At 39.9% G+C, this 20,898-nt stretch overlaps 1 protein-coding gene across 1 annotated transcript in view; it reads right to left on the minus strand.

Moving 5' to 3' along the window:
- The window catches only part of MOSMO (modulator of smoothened), a 77,367-nt gene extending 64,880 nt beyond the window's left edge, over positions 1–12,487 (minus strand). The window contains exon 1 of the mRNA XM_043972708.1: positions 12,377–12,487. Within this exon, the coding sequence (XP_043828643.1) occupies positions 12,377–12,482 (106 nt within the window). The 5' untranslated portion in view covers positions 12,483–12,487. The remainder of the gene's footprint in view (positions 1–12,376) is intronic.
- Between the last annotated feature and the right edge of the window lie 8,411 nt (positions 12,488–20,898).

Here is a 20,898-nt window from a genome sequence, read left to right on the forward strand (position 1 = left end):
ATATATCACTGCTAAAATTGTGATTAAAAATTCACATACAGAATATTTTCAATGCAAATTCTCATGGAATCACATAATTTAAGAGATGGAAAGGACCTCAGCAGCCATACAGTACACCGCACACACAAAAGGACTATCCACTATATCCGACATCAAATAGTTGTCCAGCCTATGCAGGAACTCGCAACCTCTTGTTGAAGGCCATTTCCCTTTTGAACAGTTCAAATTGTTATGTTTTTCCTAGTATCAAGCCTAAATTTGCCTCTTTGCAATTTCCACTCATTGTTCCTTGTTCTGAACAAGTCTAATCCATCTCCTAGAAGACAATCCTTCAACTATTCAGGATAGGTCCTCTCTAGGCTAACCATGCTTACTTCCTTCAATCAGCCCTTATACATCACGTGTTCAAGGCCTCCCACCATCACAGTTGTCCTCCTCTGGGACTGCTACAGTTTATGGACATCCTTCTTAAACTACAGTGTCCAGTACTGAACATAATACTCCAGATGAAGTCTGAGAAGAACAGAGTGTAGTGGGACCAACACCTGCTTATTTCTGGAAGCTGTGCCCCTCTTAATATAGCCCAAGATCACATTAGCTTTTTTGGCTGCCACATTACATATATGACTCATATTGTGCTTGCAGTCCACTAAAACTTTTAGATCTTTTTTAGAACAATTGCTGTCTATAAGTGCCTTCCTCATCTTATGCTTGTAAAGTTGACTTTTTTTTTTATCCAAGCACAAGACTACATTTATTCCTACTGACTTTCATTTTATTCAATTTGATCCAATGTTTTAGCCCAGAGGTGTCAAACAAGGCCACATACAAACCACAAAACTCCCAAGTGTGGCCCCAAATAAGATTAAAATGTAATTGGGAAATATTTTACAAAATAAATTAAAATACAATGAATGCTGATAAATAAAACAGATAAAATTAATATGTGACTTTCTAAGTCAATATGTGGCCTGTAGGAATCCTTATGTATGGTTAGTGGCAAATTTAGTCTGACACTGTTCTAGCCTGTCAAGATTCTATTGGAGCCTTACTGTGTCCTCCACTATGGTATCATTCTCTCCCAAATTTATGTCATCAGCAAATCTGAAGAGAATACTATTTAGGCTGGGTCTTCATCCAGCACACCCAGTAACTGTGGGCATCTCCCAAGACTTTGTCTTGAGCTCTCTTTCCTTTCATATTGGTCATCTCCTCAGTTTTCATAGTTTTAATTATCGTCTCCAGGGGCAGCTAGGTGGTGCAGTGGATAGAGCATTGGCCCTGAAGTTGGGAGGACCTGAGTTCAAATATCACCTCAGACACTTATTTGGGGCCATCTCCAGTCATCCTGATATACATTTTGCCACTGGACCCAGATGGCTTGGGAGGAGAAAGTGAGGCCGGTAACTTTGTACAGCTCTCCCTCACTTAAATCCAATTCACTGCAAGTCATGACACCACCGTTATGGTGGGATGCAAGACCCCAAAAAACTTAGAGACCTTAAAGTTTAGCAGAAGTAAAAAACAATCCTTAAACTTTAGACACTGAAACCAAAGATTTCAGAAATTAAAACAAACAAACAATTCCTGTTTCCCACTTCAGGAATGTGATGTTGTCAGGACACACAGACCAGAGGTCATGCAGACACCGGGATATTTAGAGACAGTTCCATCTATGATATAAACACTGATAAGCATGTCAAGGGCTACAAGGAACACAGATGAGATTCAAGTTCCATATTTGCATGTCAGCAAGATGTATACATCACTTGAACCCCGAACACCCTCTCCCAATGCCCCCTCCTTGGTATTTTTGGTTTATAAGGTCAACTCTCCTTCCATTCAGAGAGACAGTCTCCATCTTACTACTTGTCTCCCCACCATGTATTCCTTTCTCCTAATAAATCTCTCTATGTTAAAAGATTCACTGTGAGCCTGCCAATTCTTTGGGTGAGCTTTCCCCTATGTCAACCACGATGTCATGGTCCTTTTTAAGAACGAAGGCTAAACAACAACAACTACAACTATCATCTCTATGCAAATGATTCTGATTTAATTTATCCAGTCCTAACTTTTCTCCCAACATCCAGTTTCACATCTCCAACTGCCTATTAGACACTTTGATTGAATGTCCTGTAATCATCTTAAAACCAACATATCCAAAACTAAATTCATTATTTTTGTCCCTCAAACCTTCCCATCTTTTCTTCTTTTTTTTTTTTTAGTGAGGCAATTGGGGTTAAGTGACTTGCCCAGGGTCACACAGCTAGTAAGTGTTAAGTGTCTAAGGCCGAATTTGAACTCATGTACTCCTGACTCCAGGGCCAGTGCTCTATCCACTGCGCCACCTAGCCGCCCCCCTTCCCATCTTCTTAATTTCCCTTTTACTGCTGATGGTACCACCATTTGCCTCAGTCACAAAGGCCCCCAACCTATGTGTCATTCTTTTTTTTTTTTCCCTGTGAGGCAATTGGGGTTAAGTGACTTGCCCAGGGTCACACAGCTAGTGTTAAATGTCTGAGGCCGGATTCAAACTCAGGTATTCCTGAATCCAGGGCCGGTGCTCTATCCACTGCGCCATCTAGCTGCCCCTATGTGTCATTCTTAACGCCTCACTCTCACTAATCCCTCATATCTAGTCAGTTGTCAAGTCTTCTAGTTTTTACCTTTGTAATGAATGTCTATGTGTTTCCTTCTCTGACACTACAACTATCTTGGTACAAGCCCTCATCATCTGATGCCGGAACTATTTACAATAGTGGGATATTTATTTTCACTGCCTAAGTCTTTCCTCACTTCCATCTATCTATCCTACTGTCCAATTGATCTTCTTTGAGCACACGTTTGACCATATCACCCCTTTATAAACTCCAGCTCCTATCCCGTCCAAGATCAAATATAAAATTCTCTGTTTGGTTTTCAAAGCCTTTTGTAACCTGGTGCCTTCCCACCTGACTCCTCTCTGTGTACTTTGCAATTGAGTGACACCGGCTTCTTTGTTGGGCCTCATATGCCACTCCATCTCTGGATTTTGAGCATTTTCACTGGCTGTCCCCCATGCCTGGAATTCTCTGTCCTCAGCTCTACCTTCTAGCTTCCTTTAGGTTTCAGCTAAAGTCCCACTTTCTGCAAGCAGCTTTTCCTAGTCCTCTTTAACCTTAGTGCCTTCCCTCTAAGGCGATCTTCCAATTTATCTTTTCTATATCTTGTTCGTAACATAGTTGTCAGCATGTTTGTCTCTCCCATTTAAAAGACTCAGAGCTCCAAGAGAGCAGGGACTTTTTTTTTTTTGCCTTTCTTAGAATTCCCAGCATTTGGCACAGTGCTTAGCATATAATAGGAACTTAACAATGGTTATCTGACTGACTAAACAGCCCAGGGGAAAGCAAAGATCCCTGGGTTGCACAAGGATTTGATCTTCAGTGGTTTTTATAGATATACCCTTTGCACTTGTCCATTCTTCTCTGGTATTCTAATAACAATGTTAGCCTTGCCAACCTCCATAGTAAGGAGTAAGACTAAGGTCCAACCAGATTTTTACCTCTTGAAATAGAGAATCTGTTATACTACCAGTCTGGATAGGTTTTGTAAAACAATTTATCAGACAATACAAAATACTTGGAAAAATCTGAATACCACCAGAGCTTGCACAGAAAAACACTTGACAATCAGAGGGAAATAAATGTAACATAAACCATTACAAATAAATAAAGATGTAAATATGAAATTTACCATCTATATATAGTCAATCCTGTCAATGCATAGCCTTTATAGCTTTTTGCATAGTCTTGGGCTACTCAGAGGAAAGGTATGAAACAAGGTCACTGTGTGAATAATTACCCATTCAAGTTTCATGATTAAAGTTGTAATTTATACTCTAATGATAACAATCTCATAAACATCAACAGTTCATTAGTTGCCTGAGTGCATGAGATTTTACAATATGGTCCACTATGTAACTATGCATTGGTATAAAGCCATAAAATGGATAAAAATTCAGTTTCGGGAGTGGTCCTATTTTAATAGTCACATTACCCTAATGACAGTCAGAAGAGTTCCTATGCTTTAAGCTAGAACTGCAGGTAGTTACATTATTTGGCCAGATTTTCCTGAGGAAATAGGTATTTTGTCCATTTTTCAAAGTTGATTTTCAGACTTGAAAGGATTTTTGTATTTAATTATTAGCCAAATTCTCTCTTTGTCAACTGAAAAACTTTATAAATTGTCGACTTCTAAATACACTTAAAAAAAAAATCTGAGTTAAATGAGCTCTAGAAAACATCCTGTGTCAATACCCATATCCAACTGAAAAACACAGAATGCCTGAAAATAGAATTAAACCTAAAAGAAAAAAAATGTAAGCTAAGAAGCCATGAAAAACCTTCAGTTTCAAGAATTCAAAAAAGCCTTCCTGCTTTGAAAACCTCTTCTATCTGCTCTAAGTATAAACGCTGGTCATTTCTCATTTCATATATTTGCATGTGTCCCAATAAGCACTAAATTACTGCTAAAAATGTAGTCTCTCTTCTCAGATTGAACCCTGCTGGGTTTCAGACACAAGAAAGCTCTGCTCAAAATGGAAACACTTTGAAATAACAATCAGTTGAAATCAACTATTTTTCTTCTTAAGCAAATATACATTAAGAATAAGAATGAGAGGGGCAGCTAGGTGGCACAGTGGATAGAGCACTGGCCCTGGAGTCAGGAGTACCTGAGTTCAAATCCAGCCTCAGACACTTAACACTTACTAGCTGTGTGACCTTGGGCAAGTCACTTAACCCCAATTGCCTCACTTAAAAAAAAAAAAAAAGAAAGAAAAAAAAAGAATAAGAATGAGGGGCAGCTAGGTGGATAGAACACAGGCCCTGGAGTCAGGAGTACCTGAATTCAAATCCGGACTCAGACACTTAACACTTACTAGCTGTGTGACCCAGGGCAAGTCACTTAACCCCAATTTCCTCACAAAAAAAGAATAAGAATGAAAAAAATATATACTGCTCTGAAGTGAGATGGTCAGTTCAGGTCAAAGCTTCTAAGATGAGCTTAAGACTTCCTCAACGCTTTTCTTTTAATATTTAAATTCTGAGAGGGCTGTTGAAAAAGCAGTGATAAATCAAATGTTTCAATGGATATGCTCAGTTTTATGAATTTGGAGGCCGACATGATTCTACAGCATTATTTTCCTGCCTTTCCTTCTTTTTTCTAATCTCCCTTTGTTATTTATGTCTGCAAATATAGGTTAGCAACCCTCCTCCTCCACAACTCACTGCATATGTTGCTCACCAGTTGTCCTGCTAGCTGTCTACTTCTATCCCTGAGAGCAATACAATAAAATCACAGGTCTGCTCATCCATCTATCTCATCTTTATTGTCAACATTCTTTAAAACATTAAAGTATGGGGAGCGGCTAGGTGGCGCAGAGGATAAGCAACGGCCCTGGATTCAGGAGTACCTGAGTTCAAATCCAGCCTCAGACACTTGACACTTACTAGCTGTGTGACCCTGGGCAAGTCACTTAACCCCCATTGCCCCACAAAAACAAACAAAAAACATTAAAGTATGCTTGCCTAAAGATTTTTGTTACTTTAGGGAATACAGATTTCTATATTCTCTACTACTCCTGGTCAATTTAATTAAATAAAAAATAGAGTAAATGTTTTTAATGACCACTTGTCAATAATCTAAGTAGTCATTAAAAACATTTACTCTACATTTACTCAAATTTGGGGGGAAAAAAAAAGTAACTCTTCTTCAAAAAAGGATGAGCATTTTCGGCTTAAAGACATGACCACTAAATTAGACTAAGTGATACTTTTAAAAATATAAAAAGTATTATAAATTATAAAATTACAACTTGAACTCAAATAAACTAACTTTTTCTCTTCTCCCTCTATCTTTACTCTTACTTGGTAATCTCATCGGCTCCCACTGATTCAATTATCATTCAACCCTTTGCAGATGCTGCTCAGATTATTTATCCAGTCCTTTTTCCTGACCTATAATCTTGTATCACCAACCTTCACCCTGCATCACATGAAGAAGTAGTCCTTGCCAAGGTAAACCTCTCTGCATACCTGCTTCGTGCTATTCCATTCGGTCTCCTCCAGAAGATTATTTCTTCTATCATCCCCAACTGTCTCACTAATCTTCCATCTTTCCCTGTTGCCTGTAAACACACTTAAGTATCACCTATCTTCTAAAAAAACCTTCACTTGATCCTGATCATCTCCCCTCTCCCTTAGCAATTGTCCTATATCTCTATCCCCTTTTGTGGTTAAACTTCATTCAAAAGCGATCTACATCTGGTTCCTCCACTTTCTCTCCTCTTGCTCTCTTCTAAACCCCCTAAAGTCTGGCTTCCAATCTTATCATTTAACTGAAACTGCTCCCTCCAAAAATCTTTCAACTGCCAAATTTCATGGCCTTTTCTCAACCTTCAACTTGCTTGACTTCTTTGCAGCTCTTGCTAAAAAATACCCTCTTGTCCTGGCTCTTTTCTAGCTAGGTTTTGGGAACGCTATTCTTTCCTGATTCTCCACCTACCAGTCACACTGCTCCTTCTCAGTCTCCTTTCTTGGATCTTCTTTCTTATCATACCTGAAAGAACTGTTTCTAACTGTGTCCATCAAGAGTCTGTCCTGGGCCCTATTCTCCATACTATTTCACTTGGTGATCTCATTGGCTCCCATGAATTCAATTATCGTCTCTATGTAGATGATTCTCAGTTCAATTTACCAATAGAACACTTCTAACTTCTGACTTCTAGTATCCAATTATGAATTAGACATCTAAAACCAAATGTCCTCTGGACATTTTAAACTCAAACATGTCCAAAACACAACGTCATTATCTTTCTTCCAAAATCATCCCCTCTTCTGAATTTCTCCTTTACTGCTGAGGCCACCATCATCTTTCTAGTCACTCAAGCTCCCAACCTAGGTATCATGCTTGACTCCTCACTCATTCAAAACCCCTCCCCCATCCAACCTGTTGCAAAATCCTGTTGATTACACCTTCACAACATCTCTCATGTCTCCTCTCCACTTACACAGCCACCACCCTGGTGCATGTCTTCATTACCTCACACCTGGATTAATACAAAAGCCTTGTGGTCTCCAATCTTCTAGACTCTTCCCACTCCAGTCCTTCCTCCACCTAGCTGCCAAAATCATCTACCGAAAGTACAGGTCTGACCATATTACTCCCCTACCCAAAGTTCAGGAGCTTCCCATTACCTTCAGGTTCAAATATAAAATCTTCTATTTAGTTTTTAAAGCTCCTGACAATCTGGCCCCTTCCTACCTTCCCAGGTTTTTTTATGCCATACTCCCTTCAATATACTCTATGATCCAGCAATAGTAGCTGTCTTGCTATGACTTGAATACAACACTCCATCTCCTACCTCCATGACTTTTCATCAGCTGTCCCCATGCCTGGAATGCTCTCTCTCCTTTATATTAGCCTGCTAGCTTTCCTCAAATGTCAGCTCAAATTCCACCCTCTGCAGACTTTTTCGGTGCAATTGCTACTGCCTTCCCTCTAAAATTATCTCCAATTTACTATGTACAGAGAAATATATTCTAGACATCTGAAACACAGGTAAACAGGACTCTGCATTTCATTGAGGGGGACTATAGAAAGGAAATTCTGAGATCTGAGGAGTGGGAAGGAAGCTTGGGAAGGAAGTGCAACATATTAAATGGATAAGAGGAGGTATTTAAGATACCCCGACCTGAACACTTAAATGGGCAGGGACCATATTTTTTTAGCTTTCTTGGTATGCCCAGGGCTTAGCACAGTGCCTTCCACAGAGTAAACACTTAGTAAATGCTCCTTGTTGTTTTGGAAGGGGAAATGATATGAAGGATTTTGCTGGGGAAATGATAACGAATTTCTCTGAGAATGAAGCAAAAATAAATGGACTTCAATTATTGGAAGAAAAATTCTGACCAGACACAGAGAACTCCTCCTTGCACTGCAGTAGTCTCCTGGGGAAAGCTGTGGGATCTTCCTGAGGAGATCCCATCTGCTTAAGGAAGGTTTACTGATGCTACAATCCTGCCAAAAGATGGCTACTAAATTCCCCCGAGGAATAGGAATCCTTCAATAAAGGGTCCTTTTAGAAACTAAGCAAGTTTTTATCACCAAAAGCCATCTTACTGAGCTCACCACTTTACAAAAATTAACTCTTTAAACTTCAAAACAATTCCTCAAATAATGAGGTGCTTCTTTAAAGACAAGAAGAATTATGGTACAAAGTATGGGATGAAATAATTTTAGGACTGGCATCTAAAACTTCCCTCTTCCACTGAAAGCTTTTTACATAATCTAAAAACAATAAAGGCAAAACCTACTTCAACAAAGAAGAGTTTTATTAGAATAAGGTTAAACTTTCTCCCCAAATTCTAGAAAAAGAAATCTTAGATTTGTATCATTAACACATAAGAAACAAAATTCTCTAGCCAGATACAAAAATTAACCAAACAAGAATGAAGGAAAGGAAACATGATTTTTGAAATGTTAATAGTCAGTAACCAGTGTTAATAACCAAAAACAAACCAGCTTAAGTATAGTGGAATTCCTTAATGATACCATCTTTACCTTCCATGGTTTTTTGGGTTTTTTGTAATATTAAAAATTTTAAATCCCATCTAGGTTTTCATTGCACTACCTATTAAACTATTAAATATTCATTAAACATATTTATATTTTTACATATACCATTTAAAATGTTCATTCCTTGGTTTAATTACATCTTTAAATCTCTTTAAATCAATCCATATGTTAATACAACATGATTTCTTCAGTCAACTCTGAGCTCCCAAAGATGTTACTTCATTTTCCTTTCTATGCAAAACAATAAACACAGCTTGGAAGGATGAATTTCTTGTATCTCTGCAGCATTAAGAAGACAAACAGAACACACACAGAGGTAGGTGTATGAGAGAGTTCACGTTCTTTCAATAACTGCTCATCAATCTGAATTTTGGGAAGTCTTTTCATGTTTTAAACCACACTTGCCTTAGCTCAATTTAACTATTTTTCCAAAAACACAACCACAGCTGTATTGCCTTTGGATAACTGATTGAGAATTACTAATTTATCTTCTTCATAACAATGCTGGCTCTGTGACTCTGGGCAAGTCACTTAACCTCTAGGCAGGTCTCTAAGACTTAAACTGTAGACAAGTTGCATTTGTACCGTAAGTTCTTCGATGGGAACTCAAAATTTGATTCAACTTACCAGAGGTTCTCAAAACGTGGTCCAGAAACTCCTGGAGATCCCCTTGCAGGGAGACTGAAGTCAGAACCATTTTTGAAATAATACTAAGACATTTTCATTTCTAATACAATAAATATAGACATAACCCACATTAACAAAAGCTCGCTGGGGGAAAGCTCCTCAATAATTTAAAAAGTCTAGGGGGCAGCTAGGTGACATAGTACATAAAGCAGTGGCCCTGGATTCAGGAGGATCTGAGTTCATATCCAGCCCCAGACACTTGACACTTACTAGCTGTGTGACCTTGGGCAAGTCACTTAACTCTCATTGCCCCACTGCCCCCAAAAAAGTTCAACAGTGTCCTGAGACTAAAAAGTTTGAGTACTACTCTACACCAATAAAATCATGGGTTTAATACCTATAACCTTATCTTACACTAATTTTAGGCCTGGGCTTATTCTCCCTGGTAGTGCCTTATTTCCAACAATGTCTACCAACGGTTTAAATTTCACTTTTAACCATTCAGTGATACCTATGGAACTATAAAGGCTAGTGCCTTTTAGAGATGTACCAATTTCTACTAGTCACCAATTTTGTCCTTCTGAGAATATAATTTTTTGATAAGACTTTATTTCTGAAAATGGGATTTTAATGACTAATTGCAAAGTACATGATTGTTGATATATCCTATATGTCTGGAACTTTTCTCTCAAATCATTTCAACAACTTTCTTTTGCTAAACATACCTTTGGGGGCTTAAGAAGCCAACAAAAATTCTACAGATAGCAAAAGGCCCAAAAGCAGTACCAAACCAGGGACAAGAGGCAGATTCAAGAAAGAAACAACAACGGATCATGAGCTAGTAGTCTTTTCAGGTTTAACTGTATGCACTGGAAGCATTTTCAGGCACAAAAGACTATGATATTATTATACTTGAGGTTCAAAGTACTTAAATACTTTTTTCATACATTTTGCAATTATGAGCTTTGCTAAAGCCATATAGCCAACAGGATTCTAACGGTGTTCTACCAATAAGCAAAACATATTATAGCAAGATTTTTCAGTTACATGGTCCAGTGGAGGAAAGAAGATGGTAGTGGTGAAGTATATTGCCAAGGAAGCAATAAATGCCCTTGCTGCTGCCATTTTTGAACAAGCTAAAAATATTGCTGAATAGTAAGAAGCACTTCACAAGTTTGACAAAGCAGTCATTTTTGTTTACATATCATTTTTAGAGATTAATATTGAACCATCCCCCATAACCTCTACTGAACTGACAATTTTAAAGTGAGCTCATTTACTTAAAACCACTTTAGTTAGCTCTTCTATTCCTTATATTAGCTAAAGAAACTGAATAGTCTCCAAAAACCCATATCCAACAACAAAAACACAAATTTTGGAATAGTGGGATAGAAAACACTGACAGTGCAGAATCACCTGAGACACTTCAGAGATTACCTACTGTCTTGCCTAGAGCCTTCAAATTTCTAGCAGGCTCTGCAGTTACTGGGAACCCTAGCAATTCTAATGTGTTATTTATTTAATCTTTTAAGTACAATTAAGATCTCTATTTTGTGATATATCAGAATGAAAAATGTCCCATAAAATGAGGTTTATTATTAGTATTATTATAGCTTCTGGGCTTAGAAAAAGGGCAAAATTATAACCACACACTTCAAAGTGAGAATCTGAATCTACATATAATTCAAAAGCTGTGAAGAAGCAGGTAGAGATGGTGCAGAGGGTTCTGATATGCCACCATGCTCAAGACACTATCAAGCTTCCCTGGCCTCCTCTCCCCAGCAGACACCATTAACCCTCACCTCCCTAGTTTGGGGCCCTGTTCTCTTTCAAAGCCCTGCCAGCTCTCATCTCTCTGGGTAAAAACCTGTACCAATTCCATTCTCTTGCTTTTCCAGATCCTCAATTGAAGGACAAAACATATTTAAGTATTCAGGTCAGGGCACGTTGCCCACCTTCCCTTCTCCCTTTATTCCCTTCACATCCTTCTGTTATGCTTCCTTCACAGACTTCCTTCCCACTCCTCAGACCCCAGGATTTCAACAGGCTCCTTCATTGAAACTGAAAGTCCTGTTTACCTGTGTTTCAGATCTCTAGTCTCCCCCACCCCCACCCCCACCCCCAATTTCCTCCAATCTCCAATTACTTCCTACTTTTTTCAGATTCTTTGCACCTCCCTTCCCTCTTCCATCCCTCAGAAAGAAAGGTTAAAGCCAGGTTCTCTTTGCTTATGTGTAAGTCAAGTCCCCACTAAAGTCTCCTCACCAATCATTCTTCCTATATTAAATGACCATTACTCTTCCTCAGTCTTAGTCTCTCCTCAATCTCCTCAGTCCTGGTATCCTCTCCACCTTTTCTTACCCAGCCTGGTCTTTCCCCTTCATTCTCCTCATTCCGATCTCTCATTTTCTTCCTCAGCTCTATTCTCCCCTCCTCAGGCAATGTCTCTTCTTTTCAGCCTCGGTGTTGCCTCTATATTCTCCTCAGCGCTCATCTCTCCTCCTATCTTTTCCCTCCTCAGCTCTGGTGTCCTCATTCCCCTCCTTAGTTGCAGGGTCCCCTCCTGTTCTCCCTGCTCCTCAGTCCCGGTGTCCTCACCTCATTCTCCTCCTCAGCCCAGTCTCCTCTTCTGATCTCTTCTTCTCCTCAGTCCCATTTCTCCTCATCTTCGGTTTCTCCTGAGATCGTTCCTCTCTTTTCTCCTCCTCAGTCCCAGTCTCTCCTTCTCAACACCAAAGTCTCCTCCTCATCCTTGCTCAGTCATCTTTGCTTTCACCTCCTCTTCCTTGTTCTCCCTCTCCTCTTCCTTGCTCTCTCTCTCCTGCTCATCCTTGCTCTCATCTCCTCTTCCTTGCTCTGTCACCTCCTCTTTCTTGCTCTCACCTCTTCATCTTTGCTCTGTCACCTCCTCATCCTTGCTCTGTCACCTCCTCATCTTTGCTCTCTCTCCTCCCCATCCTTGCTCGCTCTTTCCTCCTCAGCTCTCATCTCTCCTCAGCCCCGGTATCTCCGCCACTCTCCTCTCTCCCCCCACCTCAATTCTCTTCTCTCTCCTCCCCAGCCCCCCGGGTCTCTCCCCTCTGCACTCCCCGCACCCCAGCCCGGCCCGCTGCCCCGCCCCCTGCCCGCTCACCGGCGGACTCCCCGGTGTTGATCCAGTCGGGGTTGGCGATGCTGGCGATGGCGAAGATATCCGCGGCCAAAAAGAGACATCCTGAGATGATGGTCAGTTTATCCATCTCCCCGTCCCCACTCCCCCCTCCCCCCTCCCCCCGGCCCCGGGACTCGCCGAGGCCTCACGCCACCCGCCCCATGGGCCGCCGCCGCTGTTGCCGCCGCCGCTGCCGCCGCCGCCTCCGTCGCCCGCCGGGGGCCGCCTCCCGCGCCGCCGCCGCCGCCTCCTCGAGCCCGCCTCCGTCTCCTCCTCCTTCCCCCCCACCCCCCCCCTTAGCGCCGCTCGCCCGGACCCAGCATCCGCGGCGGGGCCCGCACAGCGCCGGAACCGCAGCCCGCCCCGGAACTACTTGGCCCGCCCGCCCCTGACCCGGAAGCGGGACCTGCGTGCTCTGGGTTGGCTCCGGGGGAGGGAGCCGAGCCCACCTCCCAGGAGCACTGGTTGCTCCTGCCCCCGAACACCTCGTTCCTCTCTCGGGCAGGGAAGCATCTCAGGCGGCAGGCAGTCCGGGCCGACTCGGACCCTGGTCTTCGCTCGGGAAGGGGCCGTAAGGGAGGGAGGCAGAGAGACTCTTCTTCCCCTCCCTCTCTGTCACCAGCCTCGCCCGCCCCTTCCCGCATTGACTGAGCCCAAACTGCCTGAGTCCCGAAATTTTGTGCAGCAGCAGGTCAAATGTACTACTTAGAAGCCCCCCCACCCCCGCCCCCGCCCCCTCTAGATTCATTGGAAATAGAGACCATTTCCCCTCTTTCAGAAGGATCAGCTGAGTGAGAATACTTGCTCAGTATTTGGTAGCAACATCTGGGCACAAAGAAATTGATTGACTTAAAGTTCCCTGGCGTTGAATTATTGAGTTTTGGGTTTTAAAATAAGTTGTCTGTTGAAGAATTACTTGAGGAAAAAATACTCTGAAAGTAGTAGTGAACAGGCTTTTATTTACATCACAGAGTTTAAAAGGGTTCATGTTTTCCGAAGTCCTGTTTTCCCCATAATAAATAGATTAGGCCTGTAAGGTTCTATGGAACGAAGAAAACATTTATTAAGCAGTTACTATGTGCAAAGGGCTGGGGATTCAAATAGGAAATGTGTCCTTGCTTCCCAGCTCTCATGCTAATAGGAGAGACAATACACAGAAGGTTTCGGCTGTAAGTCAGATGGACTGGTCCCATGGTCCTTTGAGTGCAGTGGAAAATCCAGTGGTAGTGTCTCAATGCCTCTTTAATGTCGTTTCCACCAATAAAATCACATATATTTCTGAAATTGAACCATTTGATAGTGCGAAAGTTTTTGGTAATAAGTTTCTTTTCTAGGTGTTCAGCCAGTAGCTGTGGCTCTAGGACCTGCAGGAGTAGTCGTCATTCTGCATTGTCACAAAGATCACTTGCCCAGGTTGATGGCTGCAGGCACTGGCCTGGAATGCTTGCTATTCCCAAGGCTCATAGTTTCAGAGTCCTGGGCTATCTCCATGGGGTTCAGAGGGGAGATGATGGTCAAAATGGTGGTGGTGATTCGACTTGCCTGGCACATGCTGCTTCCCGTTTTTCATTTGAATTTTCCCACTGGGGTTGGAGGTTAAAGCAAAAAGTTGGGGAGGTCAGAAAGAACTGGGTTCATGTCCTACCTCTGACCCATATTGGCTTCTTGAACCTGGGAAAGCCATTTAATTCTTCAATACCACAAGCAACTCTCTAGGACTGACTATAAATTGCAGAACAGTTGGTGATCTGTTTTGGTTGAAGGGAATTTATGTCAGTGAACTCAAGGATTAATGCAGTTAAAATAATTATCATCATGATCTTCAAAAAGCACCATTAAGCACCATGTACCAGTTACTGTGCTAAACTGGAGATACAAAGAAGCAAAAACAATCTCTGCCTTCAAGGAGCTCACATGCTATTGGTAGGGAAGACATGCAAAGAACTATTTACATGCAAGATATAGATATATACTTGTATGTGTATACACACATACATACATATATATCAGAAGAAAGGTAAGAGGTGAACATAAGGAGGGAAAGGAACCATGAAGGGCCTCATTGCTGCAATAAATGTAAAGTTATGTGAGATTTTATAGAAGTAACAATATTCTTAAACTGTTACATTAAGATATTAAGATATTAGAGTGACAAAAACACAAGGCAAATAAAAAATTACAAACCATTAGTAATAGACTCAGTCTAAGGGTTCCTTATCTTCAACAGAGGCAACCTTGTTATCTATGGAGATTCTCTTTTTAAAAAACTCCCACAATAAACTGTTCATTCTAATTTTCAGTTCAGTTTCAGACCAAATAGTAAATAGAATATCAACTTTCCCCTTCAGTGCTCCATTTTAATTGACCTTGAGAGACCTAGAAGAATGTTCTGCCTATATTTTTGGATTGGTTGCCCATTTACATACTATTGGTAGCGCAACCAGTGTGACCAATCAATCAACAAGCATTTATTATGAACTTGCTATGTGCCAACCACTGTGCTAGGCAATGGGAATATAAAGACAAAAGTGAAAACAGTCCCTGCCCTCAAGAAACTATATATATAATACATAAATGCATCTATCTCAACTATCTAGATATATACAAAATAGGTGATTTGGGGTGAAAGACGCTAACAGCTAGGGGAGGATCAGAAAGATTGTTCACATAGAAAGTGGCATTTGAGCTCAATTCTAATGGAAACCATGGATTTTAAAAGACAGAGAGTGAATTCCACGGATGGGGGTGGCGTGGGGGAAGAATAGCCTATACAAATGAAGAAAGATGGGAAATGGATTGTACTATGGTTCAAATTCCAACATATCCTATAGCTTTGCAGAAATCATTCAATCAACATATATATAGAAAGATATGAGTAATACATAGTATTAGCTAGGAGAGAGATCAGATAATTTTTATAGTCTTGATTTTCATGTGCAAATGCCAGACTTTAAAGGAAAAGGTTGTTGTTTTTTAAAAGTTATATAATGACTTCTCTTTCACTAAGAAATTGGCACTAGATCATACAAATATTCCAGGGGCCCTGGATGTGACACATGGATAAAAATATTAAATATTGGTGAGCAGCCTAGAACACGACATTACTGGATGATGCTGTCATTTTTCCATGAAGTGTTTGAGTTTGAAATAGTTGTATTCTTGTCTATCCTGTTTGTTGCCAAGCACTGAAGGAAAGCTCAACCAAACAATACTAAAAACTCCACATTTGCCATCTTCTTCATATCTCTCAATAGTGGTTATTGATGATCTAGTTGATAAATTACTCTTATTCTAATTAGCAATGATAATTAGTTGATGAGATCCTCTTTGAGCAAATGGTGAAATCTTTAATGTTCTGGGTGAGTAGAGGCATAATGATTCAGTTCTTGGTCTTAAATGTTTAAAAAAACAGAGGTAGAAATCACATACCCAGCAAAACTGAGTATAATCTTTCAAAGGCAAAAATGGGATTTCAATGAGAAAGAGGTCTTTCAAGCATTTGTGATGAAAAGACCTGAACTGAATAGGAAATTTGACTTTAAAATACAAGACCCTGGAGAAGCATAAAAAGATAAACAGGAAAAAGACTTCATGAGAGATATTAAAAGATCAAACCATTTACATTCCTACATGGGAAGATAATACTTCAAAATCCTAAGAACTATCTCAGTAAGAAACCCACAGAAGACACAGGTCTGAATTGAATATGAAGGGATGATATCTGTAAAGCATTTATGTTTTGTTCTTTGTGGGGCATACAGGGTGGGGTGCCTTATGTCTGGGGCTGGATTTGGGCTTGGGACCTCCTGGGTCCAGGGCTGGTGCTTTGTCCACTGTGCCACCTAACTAATCCATGATGACATCATTAAAATAGGGTTGAGGTGTAGGAGGAATAAACTGGGGGAGGGAGAAGGGGAGAGATGGTCTGGGGAGAGGTAGTTAACATGAAGGAAACAAGAAAAAAGCTTATGGAGGAGAGTAGACGAGGGGGAAGAAGTTGGGGAGTGAGTGAACCTTAGTATCAGAATTGGCTCAAAGAAGGACTAACATACATATGCAAGTAGGTATAGTAATATATTTTTGCCCTGAGGGAAGGGGAGGGAGAAAAGGGGGGGGGAAGAAGGGAAGGAGGAAAAGGCAGATTGGGGGAGAGAGCAGAAAAAAGCAAAACACTCTCAAGGAAGATGAAGATGTTCTGCATTACTGTACCAGTATGACATATTGAATTGCTTGATCTCATAGGGAGGGTTGAGGAGAGAAGGAGGAAGAAAAATTTAGAACACAGAATTAGCTCAGGGACGCTGATCTCATTGGAGTGGGCTCAAGAAGGGAATAGCTTTCATACCCAATTGGGAGGAGTAATCTATTTAGCCCTACAGGAAAGTAGGAGAGGCAGAGGATAAGGAAGAAAGGGTGAAAAAAGGAAGTGCAGAGCCGGGGAGAGGATAGTCAGAAGTAAAACACTTTTGAGGAGGAATAGGTAAAAAGAAGATAGAGTAAATGTCATGGGAAGGGAGTGGGATGGATGGAAATAGTTATGATGATTGATTATAATGGGAAAAGGTATGGTACCTACTTTGCTGGGCTTTTATGAAGAAAACTCTCTGTCAAGCTTAAGGTACTATATACAGGTTATAATGAACAGGATACAATCAGAAAAACCTGGAAAGACCTACATGAACTGAAGCAGAGTGAAATGTACTGTATACAAAATAACAGCAATAGTGGGGGATGATCCGCTGGGAAGCATGTGTTTATTTTCAGCGAGGCAATTATCCAATATAACTCTGAAGGACTTATGAACATTGCAGCCCATCTGCAGAGAAAGAACTGATAGTATCTGAAAACAGATGGAAACACATTAAAATTTTTTTTTCCTTTTCCTCTTCGATAATTCCTTAATCTGAAGTTTTGGTTTTTTGACTGTTTTCTCTCACAACTAGCTAATATGGGAATTTTTCCATGACTACTCATGTATAACTTATTTTGAATTGCTTGAGCTCTTGAGGGTGGGGGGTGAGAATGGAGTGGGGAAGAGAAATTGGAACACAAAGTTTTTTAAAAATTGATGTTAAAATTTTGTTTTTACATACATTTTGGAAAATAAAATTCTATTAAAAAAAAAAACAGAGGTAGGATCTAGATTCATCTCATGCCTGGTTTTCTAGCCCTTTCTATCTATGACCTATAGAAAAGATATAAGGACATAAGAAGAAAATAAAAATATACCAGAATCTAGATCTTAAAAGACAAACAGAAGATACAGGGGGAGATATAGGCAATGACAAGTGCATTGGCCTAGAGGTCAAGGATACCTAGGTTCTAGTCCTGACTCTACCATTAACTGTGTGATGATGAACAAGTCACTTCACTTTTAGATCTGATTTTTCCCATGTAAAACTACATGATGAGGGGCAGCTAGATGGCGCAGTGGATAGAGCACTGGCCCTGGAGTCAGGAGTACTTGAGTTCAAATCCGGCCTCAGACACTTAACACTTACTAGCTGTGTGACCCTGGGCAAGTCACTTAACCCCAATTGCCTCACCAAAAAAACAACAAAAAACTACATGATGATGGTGGTGATGTTGCATAAGATAATTTTTAAGGCTATTTTCAGCTATAAATTTTTATGATTTTATGATTAAGGTCTAGTGGATCCCTTTAGTCAAGCTTTAATCATGGTTGATACAAGGGTACTTAGCCTAGCTCTTTTTATTCACAGAAGAGATGAACCAGGAGACTACTTATGGCAAGAAGAGGAAGAATGCTCTATAGTACTTATGAAAAAAGAGAAGGGGAACCAAAAGCTATGATACTTGAAACTCCAAATCATAAATGGGGGGTGCTTTATGGTCAGTTGCTGTGAATCCGTGGACCAAGAGAAGGATGGAGTTACAGGGAAAATCAAAATAGATACAACCTGACCCCTCTTTTAGGATTTTATACACCATAAGATCTTTAGAGATCATGTATCATACTCCCCACTGCTCAACGACATTGTCATACAGACTTGATGAGGTGGGAATTTTGTTGGCACTGTCATTAACCAGAATTCCCTAATTATTTGGGACTTTTTGCTTTGGGGAACTTTCTTCCACCAAGCAGCTATGTGTCAGAGAAGCTGAGAAGCCACAAGATCAAGAGAAGGAATATGAACTGCAGTGGTCCCCTATATTTCTCTTGTCCAGCTAACAAGGAATTGGGGGACTAGGTGCTATACTTGTGTCAAAAAGGTAACGCAATAGGAACTGAGACCTAATGGCATAGTAGAAAATTCATGGAGGCAGAGAGATCTGAGCGGATCCCAGTGATGGAAGTAGAAAGCAGACCATGGTTAGCCAAAAGGCAGAGGTCCAGCCCACAACTAACTGCTCTCTCTAGTCTGTGATGGATAAAATTCACTTTACTTGTCCAAGCATTTTACTTCCCATTCTTTTACCAACTGGATCATTGGATTTCTAATTTTTAAAAATGCAAATTTAGTTTTATTAATCATCTCTTTTTTATTTTGTTTATGTACATTTGATAGTTCAGTGGATAGAATGCTGGGCCTGGAGTCAGGAAGACCAGAGTTTAAATCTGGCCTCAGGCAATAACTATCTGTCTGATCCTGGGTAAGTCACTTAAATTTTGTTTGCCTTAATCCATTGGAGAAGGAAATGACAAACCACTTCAATATCTTTGCCAAGAAAACCCTATAGATAGTATGGTCCATGGAGTCATGAAAAGTCAGACATGAATGATTGAACAACAATTATAATGATATTATTTCCATCTGATGACTGCTTTAGCTTTCATCCCAGTAGTTTTAGTATGTTGTTTATCATTTTAGCATTTTCTTTCACATAATTATTATTTCAATGACTTGTTCTGTGACTCACTTATTTAGGATTTCATTGTCTTCATTTGGGTCTGTATCTTTCATTTATGGTGTCTTGAAACAATTGCTATTTTTATTTTGCTATGTCTGCAAAGGATGTATTTACTATTTCTGTCTTTTTACATTTGTTTGCAATATCACTATACCCTAATAAGTGGTAAATATCTGAGATAGTCCCATTTAGAAGATATCATACATTTTTTAGATCTAATTTGGCTAGCAATTTGTTTCCATATTTTCCCTTTATCTTTCTGTTAGACTTATCCAGAACTGAGATGGACATTGAAATCCCTTGTCACTTGTGATACTGTCTATGTATCATTGTAGCTCAGTTCATGTTTCCTTTGTGACTTTAAATACTAAGGCACTTGGAGCATGTGATGTTTAATGTTGACAATGGTTGTTGTCTACAGTTCCTTTCAGCATAAAATTGTTTCCTTGGTTTTTTTTTCTTTTTAATGTTTTGAATATGTTTTTGTTTGATAGCATGATGGTAATTTCTATTCTTTTGGATTCACTTGATGCAAAGCAAAGTTTTTTCCCCAGACCCTTATTTTTATTCTCTATGTCTTTGTTTTTAAAATGTGTTTCTTGTAAGCAACATATGTGAGGGTTTTTTTAAAAATCCAATCTGTCACTCTTTTTTTTTGTTTTTTATTGGATTTTTAATCCACTCACATTTAAAGTTATGAGAGTTAGGTTTTTATTTTTCTCTATTTGTCTTTATTTTTTTTCCAAATTGGGAATTTCCCCCACACCCTTCTTCTCTAAACACAATGCCTTGTTTCTAGTTATTTTAGCTTAATCTATTTTAAGGCAACCCAATTCCCACTGGCTCTTTTTTCCTTACCTTCAACCCATCTCTTCCTGCCTCATCTCTATTTGTGATGCTTTTCACTAATTTTAGAATTTGGCTTCTTATTTCCTTTTTTCTTTCTTGCTTTCAGCCAGCTATTTTTTTTTTAAGTGAGGCAATTGGGGTTAAGTGACTTGCCCAGGGTCACATAGTTAGTAAGTGTTAAGTGTCTGAGGCTGGATTTGAACTCAGGTACTCCTGACTCCAGGGCCAGTGATCTATCCACTGCACCACCTAGCTGCCCCTCATCCAGTTATTTAACCCATGGATTCTCTACTCCCCTGCCCCCCAGTTAAACAGTCAAATAGAATTTCTCTTTCTCTCTTACCCTTCAATTTGTTTTGTTCATTAGTCTTTTAAATTCCATTTTCTGTACTGTTTTTCTAAAAAGGATTTCTTTTCTTCAGCCTCTTCATTGTTTTTCCTTTCTGTCTACTCTAAACTTTATTTTGTGATTCATAACCCTTATATTTATTTGGTTCTCCTTTATTATCTGTTTAATTAATGGAATTAACATTTTTGAGGTATCTACTTTGGAATTCCCTCTTCTGAATGGGTTTTGTTACTACCCTGTAGATTTTGATTTCTTCCTCACCCTTTTTTTCTGTTGTACCTTACTCTTAAAATTACTAGTACCTGAAGGTGATGGAGAGGATATCCCATTGTAAGACTCTTCCTACAGTGTCCCAGATTGTATAGTTCATCATTGACCTTTGTCCTCCCTTTGGTCACTTTTCCTCATTTGCCTCAAAATCTCTTTCCTAAGT

Source organism: Dromiciops gliroides, chromosome 1, assembly GCF_019393635.1.
Source record: "Dromiciops gliroides isolate mDroGli1 chromosome 1, mDroGli1.pri, whole genome shotgun sequence".
Taxonomy (NCBI): domain Eukaryota; kingdom Metazoa; phylum Chordata; class Mammalia; order Microbiotheria; family Microbiotheriidae; genus Dromiciops; species Dromiciops gliroides.